The sequence below is a fragment of the Lepidochelys kempii genome, chromosome 5 (genome assembly GCF_965140265.1).
Source record: "Lepidochelys kempii isolate rLepKem1 chromosome 5, rLepKem1.hap2, whole genome shotgun sequence".
In the NCBI taxonomy this organism is placed as follows: Eukaryota; Metazoa; Chordata; order Testudines; family Cheloniidae; genus Lepidochelys; species Lepidochelys kempii.
In genome coordinates this window covers 24268385-24292860 of record NC_133260.1, presented here as the reverse complement: position 1 = coordinate 24292860, position 24476 = coordinate 24268385, and the positions used below count along the sequence as shown (strand labels likewise).

General features: G+C 44.7%; 1 protein-coding gene across 1 annotated transcript in view; it reads left to right on the top strand.

The window, feature by feature from the left end:
• The window catches only part of ADAMTS12 (ADAM metallopeptidase with thrombospondin type 1 motif 12), a 329278-nt gene that overhangs the window by 210225 nt on the left and 94577 nt on the right, over positions 1-24476 (top strand). Inside the window, exon 13 of the mRNA XM_073343691.1 lies at positions 15533-15666. Coding sequence (XP_073199792.1) covers positions 15533-15666 — 134 coding nt within the window. The remainder of the gene's footprint in view (positions 1-15532; positions 15667-24476) is intronic.

Sequence of the window (24476 nt, the reverse complement as noted above, 5' to 3'; positions counted from 1 at the left end):
GAAGCTCCTTCTGGAAAAAAGCAGCTTCCTGAAGAAGTGTGCAAGCAAATAGTTGTGCCTGAGAGGTATAGGAGAGTTTTGCTTTATTAGCTCATGATGGGCCGTTTGCGGGTGATCTAGGAGTGGAGAAAACTTGTGACCCACTGAAGCGAAACTTTTACTGGACCCATAAGCTTCAGACAGCTAACAGTTATTACAGAAGCTGTAACTTGTGTCAGAAGCTAAGGGCTTAAAAGAGACATTGTAAGGTGCCTGGGTTGGGGTGTACGTGCCCCTCACTTGACGAGGAGGCGTTAATATCACACTGTAGGCTGAGGAAGAAGCTCCAATTGGAACAGCAGTATAAAAGAGAGTAGCACAGGTCAGTCTGGGCTGACTGCCGAGGAAGGAGGATGTATGCTGCAGGTTCCTGCCTGGGAGCTGCTGGAGCCCAAGACCAAAAAGGCCAAGCCCACCGGGATCCGGACAGATACTCAGCTACCCCTGGACACCCAGGAGATGGTGGAACCACTGGGAGCTTCACAGGCCAGAGACTCAGGAGATCCAGAGATCATGCCACTGGAAGACATGGTAGGAAGTAGCCCAGGGGAATTGAACATTGGTCTGGTTGTAGAACTGAGCAATAAGTTAACGTGTTTTTTGGTCGTTTCCCCGCTGATCCAGTGGTGAATATGCTTGGCACTGACAAGGCCCTGGGCTGGGACCTGGTGGAGCAGGGAGGGTCCGGGCCCTCTACCCCGGTCACCATTCCTCTGGTGGTGGCCCATGCCTTCTGGCTATTAGGCCACACAGCCTTGCTAAGAAAGGCAGCTGTTTTGACTCTGGCCACTAGGCCACAGAGCCTTGCAAGAGAAGGTAGCTGTATTGACTTTGGGTGCTAAGCCACACAGCCCTGGTAAGGAAGGCAGCTGTAATGACTCTAGTCCAGAGGTGGGCAAACTACAGCCCGAGGGCCGCATCTGGCCATCCAGACGTTTTAATCTGGCCCTTGAGCTCCTGCCGGGGAGCGAGGTCAGTGACTTGCCCCACTCTGTGCAGCTCCCACAAGCAGCGGCATGTCCCCCGCCCCCCCTCCCGGTGCCTATGCATAGGGGCAGCCAGGGGGCTCCACACACTCCTCCTACCCCAAGCGCTGCCCCCACAGCTTCCATTGGCAAGGAACCGCAGCCAATGGGCACTGCAGGGCGGCGCCTGCGGACAGGGCAGCACGCAGAGCTGCCTGCCCGCCCCTCCGCATAGGAGCCAGAGGGGGAACATGCCGCTGCTTCTGGGAGTTGCTTGAGGTAAGCGCCGCCCGGAGCCCACACCCCTGATGCCCTCCCACACCCCAACCCCAGCCCTGATTCCTCTCCTGCCCTCCAAACCCCTCAGTCCCAGCTCTGAGCACCCTCTTGCACGCTCATACCCCTATCCGCACTCCTGCCCCAATCCGGAGACCCCCCAACCCCACACCCTGAACTCCTAATTTCTGGCCCCACCCCCAGCTAGAGCCCTCACCCCCTTCCATATCCAACCCCCAATTTCATGAGCGTTCGTGGCCCGCCATACAATTTCCATACCCAGATGTGGCCTTCGGGCCAGAAAGCTTGCCCACCCCTGCACCAGTCATTAGGCTGCACAGCCCTGTGAGAGAGGGCATCTATGTTGACTCTGGCCACTAAGTTGTGCAGCCCTGTGAGAGAGGGGAGCCATTTGGCTCTGGCCATTAGGTCGCACAGACCTGTGAGAGAGGGCAGAACTATTGACACTGGCCACTAGGCAACATAGCCCTGTGAGGGAGGGCGACCCTATTGATTCAGACCTCTATGCCAGACTGCCCTGAGCTTAAGGGCAGTCAGCTAGACCTAGCTAGGGGGCTGCAAGGGGGGGGCAGAGGGATGTACTCGCCCCACAACAACCTTTATCTATTATTGGGGAGGCATTTGCCAGAGAGTCTGTGGATTTTGTGGGACCTTTCCCTAGACCTTCCAGGAATGGAAAGAAATATATTCTGGTGGTGGTAGATTCAGCTACTGGGGACCCTGAGGCTACAGCATTGTGTAATATTGAAGCTTAAGTGGTAGCTACAGCTTTATTCACTCCTATTTTCAGCAGAGTAGCTTTTCCCAGAGAGAATTTAACAGACCGTGGTACAAATTTTATGTCTGTTGTCTTTAAGAAGTTGTGGAAGTTATGCAGGGTGAAGCATATAAAAGCTGCGTCCTACCACTCAGAAACTAATGGAGCATTAAAAGCCATGCTTAGGATGTATGTATCCAGGCATGAGGGCAACTGGGATCTGTTGGTCCCCTTGTTACTGTGTGCATACAGAAGTGTACCCCAAGAATCTATTGGCTTTGGTCTCTTTGATCTCCTGTATTAGAGGCAGGTCAGAGGACCCTTAAATTTAATTTGTGATTCTTAGGAGGGCAGTACTGAGGAAACCGAACAGCCAGTAGGAGAATGTGTTTCCCCGTTTAAGGGAAATTTGCAAGTTATGATGGATTTGGTGCAACAAAATCTTAAGAAAAGTCAGGAAAGTCAGAAAGCTTGATGTGACAGACATATAAAAGAGAGGTTGAAATTGGAGATATGGTGCTCCTACTAATTCCTGTGAGGAAGAACAAAATTTAAGATTTCTGGAAAGGGCTCTTTGAAGAAGTAAATGAGGTTGCATATAATGTCAGAAAGCCCCATGGCAGGGGAGCCATGGAGACAGTACACATCAATAGGTCGCAGACTTACCATGAAAGGGAGTTAGCAGTCAATATGATTTGTTGTGCTTATGAAGAGAGGTTGTCTATTCCCTTAATTGATTTGGTCAGGGAAAGCCAGGAGGAAACTCCACTAGGGAGCATTGAATTTTGGGAGAGCTTAACTCTATCCCAAAGGCAGGAAATGCTGGCCAGGACTACACTACCAGTTATGCTGGCAAAACTTACATCACTCGGGGGTGTGAAAAAACACATCTCTGAGCAACGTTAGTTTCACCAACATAAGTGGTAGTGTGCACAGCACCTCTCCCACCAACATAGCTACTGCTGCTCGTTGAGGTGGTTTTATTATGTCAGCGGAAGGCTCTCTCCTGTCAGCATAGAGTGATTACATGAGCGATCTTACAGCAGGGCAGCTGCATAGTACAGCTGTGCTGCTATAAACTCGCTAGTGTAAACATGGCCACATGTTTAACTAACAAGATTGTGCATTCCATTTACACCATAGGGCCTCACCCAGCTCCTAGCGGGGCATACCAGGCCAAGGGGGAACTGCAGAGACCGATCAAAGAAGAGGTGGAAAGCATGCTAAAAATGGGAATAATCACTGAATCAAAAAGCCCATGGGTTTCCCTTCTTGTAGTGGTAGCTAAAAGGGATAAAACCATGAGGTTTTACATGGATTATAGGGAAAAAATGTTATCACCTAGCCTGATCCATATCCCATACCCCAAATTGGACCAGTGGGGGGGGTGTTACAAAATTCATAACTTGTGGGTATTTGCAAATTCCCTTAGATCCACTTTCCTTGTGGAATCTGGACTGTATGAATTTAAAGTTTTTGCCTTTTGGATTGATGAATTCCAGAGTGATCTTTATGCAGTTTATTAATGAGGCGCTGCATAGGTTACAAACGTTTGCTCAAGCCGAAGTAGATGACTTGACCATTTTCTGTAGCACCTGGCAAGACCACCTGTACCATGTAGGTGGGCAAACCAGGGGTGGGCAAACTTTTTGGCCCGAGGGCCACATCTGGGTATGAAAATTGTATGGCAGGCCATGAATGCTCATGAAATTGGGGGTTGGGGAGTGAGAGGGGGTGAGGGCTCTAGCTGGGGGGGCAGGCTATGTGGTGGGGCCAGAAATGAGGAGTTCAGGGTGCGAGGAGGGGGGTTTCCAGACTGAGGTGGGGGGTTGGAGTGTGGGGGGGATTGAGGGCTCTGAATGGGGATGTGGGCTCTGGGGTGAGGCTGGGGATGAGGGGTTGGGGTGCAGTAGGGTGCTCAGAGCTGGGACTGAGGGGTTCGGAGGGTGGGAGGGGGATCAGGGCTGGGGTTGGGGCATGGGAGAGGGCAGGGGTGGAGGCTCCGGGCAGCGCTTACCTCAAGCAGCTCCCAGAAGCAGCGGCATATCCTCACTCTGGCTCCTATGTGGAGGCGCAGCCAGGTTCCTGGCCAATGGGAGCTGCAGAGGCAGCGCTTGGGGCAGTGGGAGTGTGCGGAGCCCCCTGGCTGCCCCTGTGCATAGGCACCAGAGCGGGGACATGCCACTGCTTGTGGGAGCTGCACAGAGTGGAGCAAGTCCCTGACCCCACTCCCTGGTGGGAGCTCAAGGACCAGATTAAAATGTCTGGAGGGCTGGATGTGGTCCCTGGGCCGTAGTTTGCCCACCCCGATGTAGGTGTTGTGCTGCAAACACTAAAAGAAGTCAACCTCACTGTTAAAGTCTCCAAATGCAAAATGGGGGCTGCAGAGGTATCTTATCTGGGACGCAGGTGGGCAGTGGGCTGGTCTGCCCTGACACCTTAAAAGTAGAGGCCGTTGAAAGCTGGTCTGGCCCTAAAACAAAGAAGCAGGTCCAATCCTTTATTGGTCTGGGCAACTATTACTGTAGGTTTGTAAATGTTGTTGTGACCTCCCATCACAGACCTTATAAAAGGAAAACTGGACAAGGTGGTATGGACAGAGGCCTGTGAGAGAGGCTTCCAAAATATAAAAGATGCTTTGTCTAAGGAGCCTGTTTTAGCCAGTCCTGATTTTAATAAACCATTCCTGCTGTGTACAGGTGCTTCTAATATTGGTTTGGGTGCTGTACTAATGCAAGATGCAGAAGGGGGTAAAAGACACCCCATTGCATACTTATGTGAAAAATTGATCCCAACTGAGCAAAAATATGCCACGATTGAGAGAGAATGCTACACCGTAGTCTGGGTTGTTAAACACCTTAAACCCTATCTGGGTAACAAAAAATTCACTGTATTACGTGACCATGCCCCTTTGATTTTGCTGCACAAAGCTAAGGGAACCAAATCAAGGTTACTCCACTGGAGTTTAGCCTTGCAAGAGTTTGACATGGACAAAGTTCATAACAAGGCAAAGGAAAATGTAGTTGCTGATGCATTGTTGAGAATGGAGGAACCCTGAATTGTGTTCAGGAGTGTCAGTGGTGTCCATTCCTACATCTGTTTTGCGTTGTCTAAAGGGGAAGGTGATCGTCTACTTTAATATGGGCACCACTTTCACAAAATTGTGATAAATCGTGTACAACGTATGTCTTGGGAGGTATCACTGGAAAAGTTATAATCTGCTGAGTATTATTATCTTGTTATGATGTGTGTATCGACACTGTGTGTGTGTGGAGCCATGAAATTGTGGCATATGTATGTAACTCCAACATGCTGTGAGGCTGAGAAACACCCACAGGTGAGCTCTTCAGGAATAACAATGGAACTATGAACGAGCTGCTGCATGCCATTCCCGAAGACACCGCAAACGGCACGTACACAGAAGTTGCAAGCAAAAATTTGCAGTTCGTCTGAAGAACTGATGGCAAAGCCACATACGCCAGGGAATTGCTTGACCCCATGTCACACCAAGGATATTTCCAGCCAAAATAGTCAAGATATAAAAAAGGCAGAACAAGGGCTCCTGGCCACCTCTTTCCTACTCCATCTTTGGACTAGTGAATTCTGAAAGGGGAAATGTTGAACAAAAGGACTGAGATCCGCAAAAACTATTTGGGCAACCCAGAGAGACTTACAGAAAACTAGCAGATTTAACATCCCTGCTATCATTTTGAACGTGCAAACTCAAATTCACCTTTAACATATTTTACCTGCTTTAACCTCTAATTCTCATTTCTTTTTCTTAGCTAATAAAACTTTAGTTAGTTTACTAAAGAAATTGGCTGGCAGCGTTGTCTTTGCTGTGAGATCCTGAGCATCCATTGAACCGGGCATAAGTGACTGGCCCTTTAGGGCAGGAAGTACCTAATATGTGGTGAGTTTTGGTTTTAATAACCTTTCATCACAGAAGTCCAGTTTGTCTGAGTTGTAGTATAGCTGGAGTGTCTAAGGGGACTTTTGTGTCTCCATGGTAAGCTAGTATAGCCGTCCAGGAGCACACATTTGTTTCTGGTTTGGTTAAATCTAATTATAGAATATGCCACCAGTTTGGGGCGTCTGCCTTGTTTTCTGACTGTTTTCTGACAGTCTGTCCTGAAATTGGGCTCTAAGTTGTGAGCCACATACCAGGAGCTGTGACAGCAGCTAAAAAAGTAACTTTGAGAAAGTTACAAACAACAACCTTTATGTGAAGGAATACTCATGAAACTTTAACTACATGCATTGCTTAAACAAGAGTGTCAGCTCTCCTGTGGTTTATAACACAATTCTCTGGGTAATTTCATGTATTTCTTTCATGACTTGTGTGCAAAATCAGATGAGAGGCGATGAGGCAGTTCGCTAGTTACTTACCTTCCTAATTACTGCATGACCCAGAACAAAACAATTCTAAACAAAGGATTAATAAAGTGCTGATGTAACAAGTCTTCTTGGACCAAATCCTCAGCTGGTATAAATGGGTGTAGATCCATTGAAGTCTAAGGAACTGTCTCAGTTTACATCAGATGAGTGTCAAATCCCTTATCTTTCCTTTCGCAGGACTATGAGACTAATCAAATTCAGTTTCTTTTCTTTTCATTTCAAAGGAATTTCAGCCTCATTTTAGCTTGCTGCCAAGAGAATAGTCCTTAAGAGTTTAGTTTATTGTTTTATCAACAGGTATTTTCAAAACTCTCCATTGGCATATATGGCTTAGGTGAAAAAATCCCCATTTCCTATCATGAAGCTTTCCCAAATACTAAATGCAGCTTTCTGTGGAAACCCTTTGTCAGTGAGATGAAATCCAGAGCCAGAATCTTTGTGGATTTCTGTCATCTTTTTTAGGTTCCACCCTGAAGGAAGCATTTTAAATATTGAAGGAGACAAGGTGATCCTAATAGTTCCTTCTGTCCTTAAAACTGTGAACAAAAGAAACGGTCTAGAGCTTCTGGACTCCTGTGCTGATTAATAATTATTTAATTTATTTATTTATTTGTTATAGAGCCCACAGGTTCTAATTAGGTTGGAGGACCTACTGTGCTAGGCACTATACAAATTCAGAGGAAGACACAGACTCTGCCTTAAAGAGTTTGCAATCTAATTTAAGAAAACTGACATAAATAATAAGAGGAAAAAGAGAAGGGTAGCAATGGTAATGAGATCCCGTGGTTACAAAGGCTACTATGCACAACTTGATGGTTCCAAATCATTTTGCTTCCCTCTCCCCTCAACACACACACATTTTAAATTGAATGATGGAGACAGAGGTGGGATGTGTGGGGAATAGCAGGAAGGGAGGGGAGTTAACATGAGGAAGGACATAGGAAAAGGAAAGAAGGGGTAGAGATCAGGGTAACCATATTTTCCCAATGGGAAAACGGGACACTGCATGGGTCCTGCCCACATGGGGCTGGCCCGGCCCGAGCCACTCTCCTGAACCCTCCCTCCCATGCAGGGTTGGCATTGCTGCTTGCCCTCCCTCCCCGCACACGTTCCTCCACGCTCTGCTAGGGGTCGCACTCCACTTTTTTGGCAAAACTGGGCATTTGTCCAGTTTTCTCTTGCCAACTGATGATCAGTTGGCAAGAGCCAATGGGGACAAATGCCTAGTTTTGCCAAAAAAAAAAAAAGGTTGGGACAGGGCTTAAAAAATGGACTGTCCTGGCTAAAATGGGATGTTTGGTCATCCTTGGCAGAGGGACGTTCAGGAGAGAGGGAGGAAGGGGAGCTGAAGAAAGGAAGGATGGATGACAAAATGCAAAATCCAGCTGCTATCTTCATGAGCCAGGAAGGAAGCTAGGGAGTGTAGTGGTGCTAGGCTTATGGAGTTTTCTTGCCCCATACTACCAGGGCTGGGCAAGAAGGGGCAGGCTTGGTGGATGAATGTTGCTACTATTCCAAAAACAACACCTGAATGAAATACAGGAACTGGCAGACTAGTGCTGCTGGGACTGAGGCAGTTCCTTGCTGCTATGTCTTCTTCCCCACCAGCAGTGTGCAACATGGGAGGCTTTTGCCTAAAATGTTTACAATTGGAACCAATCAGAACTAAAGTGTCTATTGGGTGTAAATTTATAAATAAGATCTACTGTGAAAGGAGATGTTGCACAATATGAAGCTCACTATCTAGATTTCTTCAGATGTGAACAAAGAGGGGGAAAATAATACAATGATTTATTTTTGAATTGCATCTTTTAAACTAAATGCTTCAGACTCCGTTCCAATCTATCAGTGCAGACCCCGGTATAGTAAGGGGGTACTGTATGGTACAGATTAATTTTGTGGCGGTAGGCCTCTCTAGTTGGGCATAGGCAGAAGTGAAAAAAGATATAATGGGTAAATTTCAGGAAGAATAACTGAGCCTGGAGCAACTGAATAGCCGTGGAAAGAGGATTTTAGGCTCAAATTTTCCAATTTGGAGGCCTGAAATTAGGCTTCCAAATCCATAATTAGGAACAGAAACCACAGTAACCTGATTTTAAAAGGCACTGAACCGCACTAGCTCTCATTTACTTCACTGGGTTTGTGGGGGTTCAACACCTCTGAAAATCAAGTAGCAGATGCCTAACTTTAGATATTCTAGTTTGAAAATTGTGGGCCAAGTGTTTTGATGGGAGGGTCAGAGGGTATGGGCCATGAGGAAGAAAGGGGACAAGAGACGGGATTTGAAAAGTATCAGGTGGCTCATTACTGTACACTGAAGGAGCATATAGTTGCCTAGCTGTTAGATTGTTCACTAGTCTTAAGCCTTCATCTTTATGTGAGAAAATTCATCCAATTCCGCCTTCGGTTCAGCGCTCCGATGATTCCAGGATTTGAAGAGAGACAGGAAACCCAGCAGAGATTGTTTCTCTTAGTACTGGGCATCTAGTTACAGTTTCTCCAGCATTATATAAAAAAGAAGTACAAATACAGAAATATCTGACCCTACACTGAAGAAAAAAATAAGTTAAAAAAGCCTTATTCATTTTCCACAGACAATTCTCTTTGAAACTGGCAGACTAGTGCCGCTGTGACAGAGGTAATTAAACCAGGATAAAATGTTAATCCTTATGGTATTAAATCTACTGAGCTGTGATAAGGGAGAGATACTCAGGCTTGCTTACTTTATTAATTTATTTTCTTCAAGGGAGTACAGTTTAGCTTATCTAAATCTGCTAGTTTCTTGGAGAACAGTATTTCAATGTGAGGCCTACACTGAGTTTATGGAATAAAGGCTAGAAAGAGAAATAATCCTATATGGATACATTATATTTAATCAGTCTGTGACAGTGATGGGCTCACCTGTCTGTTTATCCTCCTCTCATATATTGGAGGATAGGGGTTACGTAACTAAACTGTGATGGATCTCATATGTCTTCAGAAGGCAATATGTCTCTGTTTCAGATCAGATCTGTACAGCTACATTTTCTGGAGCTGAGCTGTCAGAACCTCCTATTGCCATTAGTTTGAAATCAGGCAGAAACTAAAGTTGCAAGGATTGCTTGATGTTATAAAGCACCTGCTCGCCTTCTTATTCTTTCCCTTTTTTGCCCCCTTCTTATGACTAGGGTGCTTGGGGTAGGGGAAGGGGTTATTTGGTTGATTTTTCTGCTACAGCCTTCCCTTAGCCAAATCCTGGTTCAATGGAACCAGGAGTTCAACAGAATCACTCCTTGTGTAGTAGGAAAAAATATTGCAATCCTGTCTTTAGGCAGCAGCACACATTGGTCAAACACCAACTTAATCAGGTGAGAGTACATCCTTTATTTAAGAGTCTGTCTACATTGGAGGTATAATTTCCTGCTCAGGTAGACATACACATGCTAGCTTTGATCAAGCTAGTGCACTAAAAATAGAACTAGAGCCGTGGCAAGGCTGGGTGGTGGAATAGGCTAGCTGTCCTGAGTAACATTGCACCTGCAACCTTAGGTAATTACTCAGGCGACTAGCCTGTCGCACTGATTGTGCCACCATGGCTACACTGTTATTTTTAGTGCACTGATCTGATCAAAACTAGCAAATGTACATTACACCTCCAGCTCAAGAGTGTAGATGTACTTTGATGTAAATTAATGGAGTAAACTTTGAAGAAAACACTTGAAACCTCTTTATTAATATTTCTGCTATTGAGAAAGAATTTGTTTTCCCTGTGATTAGCTTCATTTAGTTCAATTTACACTGCCTGAGTAGATATTCCTGTGTGCACATACGGGGGGGGACTACCCCACAGGGCCAAATTTTGTCGGTTTTTGCGTAGTCCTTATGTAACAAGCCATGATTACTTTCAGAGAAACCCCATTGTTGTCACTGGGTGCCCTTTGAAGACAAGCTGCTGAGGAGCTACATTGAAATGGGATGCCCCACTGTAGGAGCGAAAGCAGAACCTCCTGGCAGATCACTCACTCCTTCTGCAGAACCCCTGAGACCCACAGATTCTGAGGAGGGAAATTCCTATCTCCCCTAAAATTATTTGGAGAAATTTTTTTGAAGTTTTCCTGCCACCAGGACCGTCTCTTTGCACCTTTCCTATGGAAAAAACACAATCAGACCCTCTGATGTTTTTTATGACCTGAAATAGGAATATTGGCTGGGTTGTACCTCTTGGTATTTGCTGCTTCTCTTCTGCTTATAGTGTTAATATTTTGAAAGTTCTTGTTTTTTAATTTATTGTTAACTAGTTGCAGTAAAAGAGATACTTTTCTTAATAGATTGCTCTACTTGGAATTCCATTACATCCATTCTGCCTCTGTATTAAGGACTCAGTCTTGTTCCCATTGAAGTCTGTGATATAATCTCCATTCAGCTTGAGGGAATACATTTAAGGCCTGATCCTTCAGTTCTTTCTCAGGCAAAACTCCTACAGAAAGTCAAAGGAAAGGTCTTTTGCAAAATTAAGGTCTATGTTTCAGGATCAGATCTGTTATTTTATGAATATTTTGCATTACAAGAATCGCTGTGTATATACTGGCCTATCAATACTTAAGATGGCAGCTTCTTTGGTAAAGTGTCATTATTAATTAGTGAAATTCACCTAGGCAGAAAATTGCTTTAAGGAAAAATGCTCTTTCGAACAATGTTCATGTTCTTACTGAGCGAAAAAATGATCTTATGGCTAAATCATTGGATTGAGCCTTGAGAAATGTTGGTTCAATATCTGGCTTTTCTGTGTGTTTTCTGTGTGACCTGGGCAGTCTCTTAATCTCCTTGTGCCTCAGTTCCCCATTTACAAAAGGAGGGTAATAGTACTTACTTTCTTCTATCCTATTTAAAATATAAGCTCTTTGGGGACAGTGATTATCTTTTATGAAGTCTGTGTGGAGAGTCTAGCACAGGGGTTCTCATAACACATTTTTTTGGTGGCCTCAAAGTGCAGCCACCAACTCTTGCTGATGGCCACTCTGACAATTTTTCCTAAAATACTTAAATTAACTTTAGGAAAAACAAATAAATATGCATAAATGCATGTCCAAATCATTGTAATTTATTTGTGTGGGGGGTTTTGCAGACTCAATAATAAAAATAATGTACAGTTGTCTCTATTCTTTACTGGACCTAAATAAAATAGAAACACAAATAAGGTGCTTTGCACATTCTTGTCTTTTTTTTGTTGTTTCTTTTGCTTTTCTGGTTGCTTTTTTTATTTTAGACTTGCTGGCGAGTAAGTCTGATGTTGTGAAAAGTGATACTTGTATGTTAATATCACTTTTCACAGCTTCCCAGCTAACTACCAAGTCTACTATGACAAATGATATGAACAAACATCACTTTTCACAGCAGACTTACTCGGCCCCAGGATGCTGGGGGACAAATTAAGCCCTGGATGGGGTGGTGCGTAGGGAGGCAGCAGGGCCATGAGCGATGTATCGGGGGCTGGGGGAGGCATCAGGTACCAGGGGTGTGCACAGGGCCAGAGTCCGAAGCCCTGCACCCAGGGGATAGGGCCTGGGTGACGGACCCCAGAGCCTGAAGATGGAGCCTGAAGTCCCACAGCTGGAGCCAGCTGCCTGCTAGGCCAGAGCTGATCCCGACCCCTCTGCCCTGGGAAGCTGGAGAACTCACTGGCTGCCTGCTCCTCCAGTGTTTGTGTCTCCAGAAGGGGCAAGGCCCAATCCCCGCTGGCAGCCATCACCATCCAGGAGGTTGTGGCCACAAGAAAAGGCCCTGGTGGCTGCATTTGAGAAACACTGGCATAATGGGGCTGTCATAACCATACAGTTAAGGGTAGCCTAGAATTCCTCCTTACCTGTAAGGGGTTAAGAAGCTCAAATAACCAGGTTGGCACCTGACCAAAAGGACAAATGGGTAAAGAAGATACTTTAAAATATGTGTGGGGCGGAGGGAGAGGCTTTGTTTGTGCTTTGTTTCGTGTGTTCTCTGGGGAAGCAGAGAAGCATCGGGTCAGAAAACTCCTTCTCCTAAAATCATCCTAAAATGAGTCTCAGTATTGCAAAAAGAATAAGTAAATAAGGCAAGGCACGTTATGTTATCTTTTTGTTTTTAGCTTGTGAATTTTCCCTGTGCTAAGAGGGAGGTTTATCCCTGTTTTTTGTAGCTTTAAAGTTTTGCCTAGAGGAGAATCCTCTGTGTTTTGAATCTGATTACCCTGTAAAGTTACCTTCCATCCTGATTTTACAGAGGTGCTTCTTTTACTTTTTTTTCTTTATTATAAAGTTCTGTTTTTTAAGAATCTGGTTTACCTATTTGGTTAGTATATTATTCTCAAGCCTCCCCAGGAAAGGGGGTGAAGAGGCTTGGGGAGATATTTTAGGGAAACAGGAACTCCAAGTGGTCCTTTTCCTGAATCTTTGTCTAACTCACTTGGTGGTGGCAGCAGTACTCACCCAAGGACAAGGAAGGATTTGTGCCTTGGGGAAGTTTTTGACCTAAGCTGGTAGAAATAAGCTTAGGGGATCTTTTATGCGGGTCCCCACATCTGTACCCTAGAATTCAGAATGGGGAGTGAACCCTGTCAGGGGCCCTGATCTTGGTTAGGGCCTCTGGACACAACAGTAATACACATAATAATCTGGAAAACAAATGGCTAGTAAGGTGGCTGGGATAATAGGCAATTTCCTCAATGGCTGCAGTGATCCATCCCATAATCAGTTGTCTGTATGTGAAAGTCCAAAGCCTAATACTTACATCATTCCTGGAGTTAATGTGCCTGTCTGTTGAATAATGAATTGACACCGTGGGGTAGGAGCAGGAATTGCTCTTATTTTCAGTGAAGTTCAGTGGCAAACTGGCAATTTTTCTGTTCATGCCCACTAGGGCTGCTTCATTTTTTTAGCAGTTGCCACTGTGCTTTCTTTCATGCTCAGCGCTTCCAGAAATGAAATTGGACACCATGGTGACTTTTACACAATCCCATGCACTTCTCCATTGGGAAGTCAAACTTCTGTTCTACACATTAGGAACTGCTTGAAAGTAGAAAAACGGTTTTGCACAATTTTCGTGTTAGACAGGATCAGTTTAGAGCAGGAGGCAAATACTAGGTGGAATTCTGGAATCCTTGCTTCCTAGAAAACGTGGTTCTTTTTATTGAAAAATTGTGCAGGGGGGCAGAAATAAGTACTAAATTAATTTTAACACCAGATACTGAAATTAACCACAGCAGGCAGAAATCTCCCACATGAATTTAAATGAAATAAAATAAAAATCATACCTCTTTTGTATATCACAAAAAACGCTATCAAAATGGAAATTGATTGATTGCCCCAGTTAGCAAACTTTACAGACTGGATAAGGATTGAATGGGGATTCATTTTTTCATCCTAGCCTTCAAAGTCATTCATAATTCCACCCGTCTACATCTCAGACCTTAACTCCTACCACTTACCTCCTTGAATGATGCCAGTTTCAAAGCCCAATTCCATCTACCGTCTGCATACGCCTGTCTCCATGCTGCCCATTATAAGTGGAATGCTCTCCTTCATCCCAATTTGCCAAGCCACCGCCTTCTTTTCACTCAAGTCCCTCTTAAAAATCAACTTTTACCTTTGTGTACAGTTAGCCAAAAAACAGCTAAGTTTCTGGGTTTCCCAGAATGTCCCATCTTCTGTTTTTGTCTTTGAGACCCCAATTCTCCAAAGACTGTATTGACTTGAGTGGGACTTCTCAAGTGCCCAAAGTTGAGTTTTTGCAAGACTAGGACCTTGCAGCTCTTTGGGGGAAGGGACAGCTTTTATTTTGTGTGCTACACAGAGCCAAACATATTACCCATGCTGTTCAAACAACAATAGAGACTGGGCTACCCTCTTGCTCTTTTATCATTTATAAGTACAATATTTTTTGTTTTTAAACAGTGCCAAAAATTGCACTGCTCACATTACATGTAAGTGCACAAACGCCCTGCCCTGCCAAGTTTGAATACAGCTGCATATATGACACAATGAAGGTGCAACAAAACAGTGAGGTGGGAAAGAAAGACAGTGGTCACAACAATAAAATTATGCAGGAAGGGCCTGACTCAATTCCCCATTTTAGTCAAGGGAAGGATTGTCATTGACTTCAATAGGCATTGGTTCAGGCCCTCACTCAGCAGAGATGGGTATATAGCACAGTTGAATATTCCTTAAAATATTTAATAAATGTATATGTAAACTACATAAATATCTTGATGTCTTGGTTGACTTACTTCTTATGGGCCTGTCAATAACACATTTAAACCCCCAATCCAGCAAAGGTCCTAGTGCAACAGTATTGCCAAAAGAGCTAACATGATCATTGGGTGTATAAACAGGGGAACCTCAAGTAGGAATAGAGAGATTATTTTACCTCTGTATTTGGCACTGGACTGTGTTCAGTTCTGGATAGGGTGACCAGACAGCAAGTGTGAACAATCGGGACACGGGGTTGGGGGGGTAATAAGTGCCTGTGTAAGAAAAAGCTCCAAAAATCGGGGGTATCCCTATAAAATCAGGACATCTGGTCACCCTAGTTCTGGAGTGCACAATTCAAGAAATTTTATAAACTTCAGCATGTTCCAAGAAGAGCCATGAGGATGATTAAAGGATTAGAAATTATGTTTTAAGAAGCTCAATCTATGTAGTTTAATAAAGTGAAGATTAAGGAGTGACTTGATCAGTCTATAAGTATCTCCATGGAGAACAAATATTTAATAATGGGCTCTTCAATCAAGCAGAGAAAGGTATAACATGATCCAATGGCTGGAAGTTGAAGCTTTCTTGACTGGGGCCTTAGATCAAATCTGAAGTACAATAGCCACTGTTGTTCAGCAGTGGAACTGTCAATTTGATATTTTTTCATGAGTACTAAATTCATTTTAAATATTTTCAAGTCCATAGCTGACTCTAATACACTTTTTTGAGATGTAAGATATTCTCCATGTGTTTCATCTTGCAAATTCCTTGATGTACCACAGATTGTCAGAGTTCTGCATATTTTACTTCAGAACTTTGGTTACTACATATTATAATTGCTACAGTGAGAAAGTGTGTTTGTTTTTTTCCTTCAGCTAATCCTTGTGAGCTCCACTGCCGTCCTGTAGATGGCCAGTTTTCAGAGAAAATGCTGGATGCAGTTAATGATGGTACTCCTTGCTTTGAAGGCAGAAACATCCGAGATATCTGTATTAATGGCATGTGTAAGGTATTGGGTATGTTTGTATGTTTCCTTCTCTAAAATTTCATGGGACTGTATTATCAGGGGAAACTGTTTACCAACTTATTTAAGAAGATGCCAGCCCGGGGCATTTGATTTAATTGTATTTTAAATTATAGTAGAAACAAGTTAAAGTGGAACTGCTTTTCTAAATGGATATTAGAATAACTTTGACCCTTTCTACAGAACAGATTGGCCTGGTTGTTGTCGTTTCTTTTGTTATCAGAACCAATTAAAGAATGTCTATTTGCTCTATTCCTATGGCGATATTGTTTTCACAGAGGATTATATGGTTTTGGGGCCACAATTAGATATAACCATTTCATACAGCTACATTTTGAAAACATGATCCTAATTTTATGAAACCACATGTTCTTCATCGGCTTAGAATTAAATCCATTGTACTTGTAATATTTAATCACATACAGAAGGACATTCAGACTTAGAAGCAGTGAATCTGCATGAAATTTACTGTACGTAACCAAAGCAAACAAATGAGAATACATGTAACAATGTGTATTTTAATTATAACAACATTACTCTTTTGACATAATTCTCCACTACACCTAGGGTGACCAGATGTCCTGATTTTATAGGGACAGTCCCGATATTTGGGGCTTTGTGTTATATAGGCGCCAATTACCTCCCCACCCCCTGTCCCGATTTTTCATACTTACTGTCTGGTCACCCTTACTACACCTAGAGCGTGCCCAGCATTCACAACATTCTGTGTGTGTTCTGAAAATACATGCAGTTCCTGCAATATTGGGTTATGGTTACATAGTTATAAGATAAGGAAATCCCATAGTCGATGGTTTGTTTTCCAATAGGATAGCAATGCATTGGAGTATGTTTTTGTGGTATGGAATAGCTTTATCTATAGTTTTATTTTTTTGAAAATATGAGGTTCAGAGCCTGTTCCTGTTGACGCCCAAAGGAAATTTGGCCACTGATGACATTGGGAGCAAAAGCAGGACTAGAAAACACTTAGTTAGTTGCTGGTAGAAATTAATTTATCATCTTCCTGGAGGGCCATTTGATAGCTGCATACTTTAACCACCTGAATATCAAGTCATGTACTTGCTATGTGTCCACTCCGAAGATTTAACTTTCCAGTGGAATTGTTGGTGCATCAAAGAACAGCAACAAAATGGTTAATTCTTAATTTTTTATACAGTACCTACAGTTGAACTAGTGAATTCTTTGGATAAGCTGGAGTTCCTGATCCAACTCCCATTGAAGTCAGTGAAAATATTCCCGTTGGCTTCAGTGGGAGCTGGGACGGGCAGGGGAAACTGCTATGAATAGTCATACTTGAAGATATACTGAAACAAACCTTTTAAGATATGAACATGTTTGGTAAATTTTTCAAATGTATATTTTTGCTTCGGTGACCATGTTTCCCAAAGGGAAAACGGAACACCACACAGGGCTGGCCCAAGCCTCCGTCCCCTGGCACAGGGCTGGCCGAAGCCGCTTGCCTGAGCCCACCTCCCCACACCGGGGGCTAGCAAGGCTTGAGCAAGCAGTGACACACACGCTAGTTAGAATGACCATATTTCCCAAAGGCTGGGGCTGGCGTCACTGATCACTCAAGCCCTGCCTCCCCCCCTTGCATGGGGCTGGCATTGCCACTTGCCCCCCCCCCCCGTATGTTTCTCCACACCCTACTTTTTTGACAAAAGTGGGCATTTGTCCCATTTGCTCTTGCCAACTGATCAAGTTAGCAAAAGCAAGTGGGACACATGCCCACTTTCACCCCCCCCCCAAAAAAAAGTCAGGGCATCCAGGTCAGGGCTTAAAAAAGGGACAGTGCCAGCCAAAATGGGATATGTGGTCACCCTAATTTTTGCTCATCTCTATGCTTCTTGGCTTCAGGCAGGAATGATCTAAGAGAGGCAGAATACTGAATTAAGAGGGCTATTTTCATGGTATATTTGATCCAGCTCCAATAGTATCTGCAATTTTATAAGAGCACTCATCTCATGAGAGTTTCACTCTGATTTCTAAACCAAAAAGATTGAGATTAGGATGACTAAACTTCAGGCTTTTGAATATTTATTCATATTGAATCCCACAAGCTTTGGCAGTTCACACATCACTACAAATGTACATCTATTTTATACAAAAGCGGGTTTTTTAAAAATGCATTTGAATCAGTGAGGATGAATTGATACATCTCTGCTGAAAGCAAGCTCTGCCATGTAGATCAGAGATTCCCAAACTGTGGTACGTGAGCATGTGAGAAGTGGTCTGTGGCAAAAGGTTACTGTGTCTCCTTGAAGGGACAGGGGGGCCTGGAGCAAGCCAACCCCTATTCCATGACAAAACCTTTCAAAAAGAAAGGGGGTGGGGAGAGCAGCAGGCTAACAGAGGAATGGGATCCAGATGTTAATCAGGTAGCTGCCTCCTTAGAATGATAAAATCCAGCTGTTTGGTAGCTTACAGGAAGATTAAGAGGGAGAGGAGAGACCGCCAAGAGGGCAGAATTGCAGGGGAACATTGAGTCAGAAAAGAGGCTCCCTGAGAGAGGAACCAGAAGGGAGACAGGTGGGCTGGGGAACCTTCCTGAATCAAGAAGGAGGGCTGTGGAATTCTTTCCCCAAGAGGAAAGAGTTGTGAGTTCAGGGACCAAAGGAGGCTCTGTGCAGTGGGACTGGAACCCGGATTCTGGTGGGCCAGGGAAGCCTGCTTAAATCATGTCACAACCCCGTGGAAGGGGGCTGTGGAATCCCTTAATTATGAGGAAGGAGTTGTGAGTCTGAGGGGGAGGAGACCAGCAGAAAAGACTTCCCAGAGAGGCCAGAGATTGCAGTGGGACTAGCAAAGCACCCTGGTTCAAAGGAAACTGGAGGAGATTCAGAAACCTGAAGCCCTCAAGCAAGGTGAGTTGCAGTTGAATATGCCATGAAATTCCAGTCAAGGCTCATTACCACTCTGCCTCTCCCCTCTGAACCCACTCTGCCTTTCTTTTCCACACGCACACAGCCCAGCACCAGCAGAGCCCTCCCTGCCTTTCCTCCTTCCTCCAACACACTCCAGAGCCCTCCCTACCCTTCTCCCCCCCACACACACCAGGGCCTCCGCTGCTTTCCTGCTCCCCCTCACACACACACCAGAGCCCCCGCTGCTTTCCCACTCCCCCTCACACACTAGAGCCCTCCCATTCTTTCTCCTCCCTCACACACCACCAGAGCCCTCCCTACCCTTCCCCCTCCCCCCATACACCACCGGAACTCCCCTGCTTCTCCCCCCCAACCTGAGCCCTCCCTTCTCTCTCTCTCTCTCACACACACACACACACACACACACACACACACACACACACACACCCCTCCTGTCCTCCCCTGCCCACCTCCCCTGCTTTCCCCCTCCCCGCACCACCACCGTAGTCCTCCTTCTCCCGCCCCACGCCACCAGAGCCCTCCCTACTTCCCCCCACACACACACCACCAGAGCCCTCCCTGTCCTTCTCTCCCCACACCACCAGAGCCTCCATGTTCTCTCTCTCTCACTCACACACACACACACACACTCACCCCACCGTAGCCCTCCCTGTCCTCCTCCTCCCCCCACACCACCGGAGCCCTCCCTACCCCCTCCCACACACCACCGTAGCCCTCCCTGTCCTCCTCCTCCCCCCCACACCACCGGAGCCCTCCCTACCCCCCCCACACACCACCGTAGCCCTCCCTGTCCTCCTCCTCCCCCCCACACCACCGGAGCCCTCCCTGTCCTCCTCCCCACACACACACCCCACCGGAGCCCTCCCTGTCCTCCTCCTCCCCTCCACACCACCGGAGCCTTCCCTACTTCCCCCACACACACACACACACCAGCAGAGCCCCCCCTGTGCTTCTCCTCTCCACCCCCACCACCAGAGCCCTCCCTGCTTCTCCCCCAACACACACACTAGAGCCCTCTCTGCCCTTCTTCCCCCCCCCCGCCATACCTCCAGAGCCCTTCCTCGCCTTTTTTTATACTTACACTCCTGCAGACACCACGGGAATCCCCCCTTCACTCCATCCAGAATCCCTACTCTGTCTAACTTCATTAGTGCTGAGATGGATTCTGTTTTCCCATCTTGTGAAACTTCTTGTAATTTCAAAAAAATTCCCTTTGTGCATCCAGATAAAAGGGAGACCACTCAACATTTTCACAACAACACAGCAAGAGAGGCCCACCTTTCCCAGAGTAGTCACGATCAGTCTAGTCTGCACACTCAACTGAATGAGACAGAGAAGGGACTAGATGGGTGAGGTAATAGCTTTTATTGGACCAGAGACACAAGCTTTCAGTGTACACAGAGCTCTTCTTCAGGGACTTGAATGTGAGTTTCCCACAACCCAGGTGAGTGTGCTGACCACCAGGGTATTCTGATGTCTCTGGTTTTGACCAGAAATTCCATCCTGCACCTAAGAAACATTTCCTAATGAAAGTTTCATCCAAACCAACAGGTTCTCACACAATTTCAGTTTTGACACATTTCTGATGAAAACCCTGTTTTGTTTTAAAATTCCCAATCAGCTCTTAACTTCCTATCCTCCAACCCTCCAACTCAGACTTCCCCTCCAAACTACCATCTTGTCTAATTTCCCCCAGGCAGATGTCAGCCAGGCAAATTCAATACTTAAGTCTATTAAGGCCTAAAATAAATGTGTATAAACAGTAAAAATGTGCATATGGTACTTGTGATGCATCAGGAGAGTGATGGGTGGGAGGTATATAAGCCCAAGGATGATCAGAGCCTTATTCCCTGTGGACTGAGGAGAGGTTACTACAGGTTAATTAGACCACCTGGAGCCAATTAAGGCCTTTCCAGAGACCTAATATAAAACCCAGCTTCAGTCAGCTGCCAGGAGGGAAGGAGAGGGACTGTGGTTTGGAGGAGTACTCTTGTTGACTAGAGTACCAGGGGAAGGGAAACCCTGCTCAAGCAGAGCAGAGGGACTCCCCAGGTGCAGAGGATGGAGAGAAACCCTGCCCAAGGGAAGAGAGGGCAGGAAGCCCAAGAATAGGGGCAAGAGGCAGTGACCTGACCCATCACACAAAGGAAAAGCATGGGACCCACCATAAAAGCTTTGGCCATTTTTCACATACTTCAAACCTCAATTTTTTTCAGAGGATGGTACATGAACCAATGAAGTTCTGAATTGTTCATGTATATGATTGTTTTCAAGGGCCATTTTGTAGGTATTAGTCATAGAATCAAAGGACTGGAAGGGACCTCAAGAGGTCATCTAGTCCAGTCTCCTGCACTCATGGCAGGACTAAGTATTATCTAGACCATATAGTCTAACCTGCTCTTAAAAATCTCCAATGATGGAGACTCCACAACCTCCCTGGACAATTTGTTCCAGTGGTTAACCACCGTGACAGGAAGTTTTTCTTAATATCCAGCCTGAACCTCTCTTATTTCAATTTAAGCTCATTGCTTCTTGTCCTATTCTCAGAGGTTAACAAGAACAATTTTTCTCCTTTCAACAATATGTATTATCATAAACAATTAAGGAGAATCAAGGTTGTTTTTAAATTAGTGTACTTGTGCTATCGTGAATAAAGCTGGCAGTCCATTTACATTCAGGCTATAGTTTCAGTTCATCCAACAAACAGAATGAATCGAAGCCAGGATCATGTGATGAACAATGTAATCTGGCAGTCCAAAGGACTAGAAGAAATGATTAATAGGTAACTAAAGTAGGCTTCTTCTCTGAATGGTAGCATACTTTTATATAAAATGTGTACACAGCATACCCACTTGGGGAAAAAACCTTTTCAAACATCTCTCAGAATAATTTAGCACGGTGTTAGTTCTGTCCAAGTGAATGCAGTACATATTGTATGGTTCTCGGCAAGTGAATTAGAAAATACACTTAATTATTTCTACACAGCTAATTCTGGTACTGTAATAATAGATGAATATTGTGGTTGCTAACTTGAAAAAGGAGTCCTTAAACATTACAGGTAAATAGTAAGCCCCGATCAAGCTCTACTCAAGTTTTTAATCAGACATTTTAGGTACTGAAATACATTTTAGGAACTGAATTTCTCACAGAAATGCTTCTGGTTTATTTTCTTTTGGCCAAAATAATAAGAGGTAACAGTGGCAAGGTACTCTGTGATGTTGTATCTGTTACCCATGTGTATTTGGTGTGTATTGAGGCACAAGGCTAAAGACCAAGGCCAGTGTTTTCAAATGTAGGTACCTAAGGCCAAGGACTTTGTAATAGGTTAACTGTTCCACTCCAGGTGTGCCCTAGTTTTGGTGTAATGAGGAGGGTGGCGTGGCCCCAGAGAGCTGTAAATGAGAAACAGCCCAAAGGCAAGGGAGAGAGTCTGGAGTCTTGACAATGGAGAGAACTCAGAAGAAGAGCAGAGCTGGGCTGAGAGCTGCAAGGAGAGGATGCCACTGAAGGAGGGAGCAATGAGAGTTTCCTAGTTGAGCAGTGGAGCCAGATCAGGCTGGTGAAAGAGGAAGGTGGTCGGGAGGTCCGTCCCCAGGCCAAAGAGCCACAGCCAGGTAGGGCTGAGAGTAGCAGCAGGATGCCTGCTGGCTCTCTGAGGTGGGGAGCTGAAGCTAGAGGACCATAGAGAGCTGAAAGCAGGGGAATGATTGATGGAGAGTGAGTTCACCAGGTGAGAACTAGAGCCAGACTTGAGAATGAAACCGGGTGGAAAAGCACCCCAGCTACAGCAGCTGAGGTGAGGTGTGCTGGATGCCATACTTGAGAGTTGCAGCACGGTGAGAGATGCTGGAGCTGTACTTGATGTGTTGATGGACTATTGGGGCTTGAAAGAGTGAATGTGCTGTTTGGACTGGACTTGGGAATTCTGGATGGTGGTTCTGGATCCTTTAGTAATAAATTAAACCTGCAAAGGGCTATGTATAGTCTGAAAGAGTGTGTGTACCCCAAAAGAAAGGGGAAACTGAAGCAGATTATGCTGTGGCCTGCCGCAGCAAGGCACCCCATGAAGGGGCTGCCTTCTCCCACTCCTACATCCATATATTAGGCACCTAAATGAAACTTATCTGATTTTACTGTGAATACACAACTCCCATGGAAATCACTTTTATCTAGATGCCTAAACATGGATTTAGATGCCTACATTTAGTCATCTACATTTGAAAAATATGTTGAATTCTCTTACCTTGCCAGGGTCAGTATCTAGTACAAAGGCAAAACAAACGCACACCAGCGTTGGTGCTAGTATCACAGCAATTCACTAACAATTCCCGATACACACTGTTTATCCAGCATGCCCATATGTGACTGATTTTTCTAAAGTGCCACTCATGCAGCTGCTCCCAGTGAAGCCATGTAAATGTGATGTCAGTAATCTGTTCGTGCTGATTCCAAAACAGTATTGCCAGCGTCATCCACTCATTTGTCAACTTCTCCTATAAGCATTGGGAAGCCTGCTCCATGCAGTTTATAATCCACAAAGAAAAGTGTGTGAAGGCTGGCGGTAGGGGGACATGGTCAAATGTATACAATTGTGAGATACATTTTTCATTTTTTCTAAGTGTAACTATGGGAAAAAAAGTGCCAATTTTCCCCAACTTCCACCCAAGCTATTATTTATTGTCTGGTTTCTGGCAGGCATCACAGCAGAGGTGGGTCTTAAGGTGAAATCTGACGGAAGACATCTGTTCAAGGAGGACATCTTAAGTGTAAGGGCAGGTTTGAAGACATAAATGCTTATATAAGCAGTTGACAAATGAGTGGATGATGCTGATAATATTGTGAAGTGCTTTGATATCTAATGATGAAAAGCACTATGTACAAGTTATGTTTTATTATGAAACATAACTTGTACATAGTGCTTTTCATCACTAGATGTCAAAGCACTTCACAATTTTTAATCCTCACAACACCCCTGTGAGGTAGGCAAGTGTTTATGTTGTTATTAAAGTGCATATCACAATGGGCTCTGATCCTTATTGGAACGTCTGGGTGCTACCATAACATAAATATTTATTACTAGTAATAAAAAGGCATTGCTACCATAGATGAATTATTAATACCATCGTGTTGGAGAATAATAATACTGTGTGGAATGGAAAAGGAAAGTAGGCTTCGTTTTTGGTTTTTGGTTGGTTGGTCTGTTTTCAGTTTTAACTTGTCAGACATCAGGTCGCATGTTTCAATCTTACTATAGCAACACAGTTCTTTAATGCTACTGCCCCCACATTTTACCCTTCCACTGACAGTCCAATAAGACATCAGTTCAACCCAGGCTAAATATGTAACAAGATAAATAGACACATCAGGATATGTCTCTTTCTCCATTCAGGACAATACTGTAGCCACGATGACTGGATCATGAGTTCCTTGTTGGAGTAGCAGTAGGAGACACAAGTGAAAGGAGAAGCTTTAAAGGCACAATGTACCGCCCAAGCAATGTTAAAATTCAGTTAGTTTTTGTGACCACATCTCAACTAAAGAAGGAATTTTTCATTTTGGCCTTCTGCTGCCAGGCAGACATCCAGGTCTCGTCTTGTGGAAATGGCAGCAGGAAACAAAAGGAAAACACTCCAGGCTGTTTTCTTTTTAAACACTGAGCAGCAGGACATCAATTGTTTTTCCTTCCTGTAGAAAGGCTTTCAGATTACAGTCACATGTATATCTGATTACACACATGTTATGCCATGTGGTGAGGCAAGTAATAAAACAGTGATATTAAACATCAAGGGCTGAACCCTGAGGTGTGTAAAAGTAGCACTTGAGGGACAAGGCGGACTTCATATAACTCTTTGTCCTCATCCCTTTTGCTGGGGCTGGCTGAGAGCTAGTTTG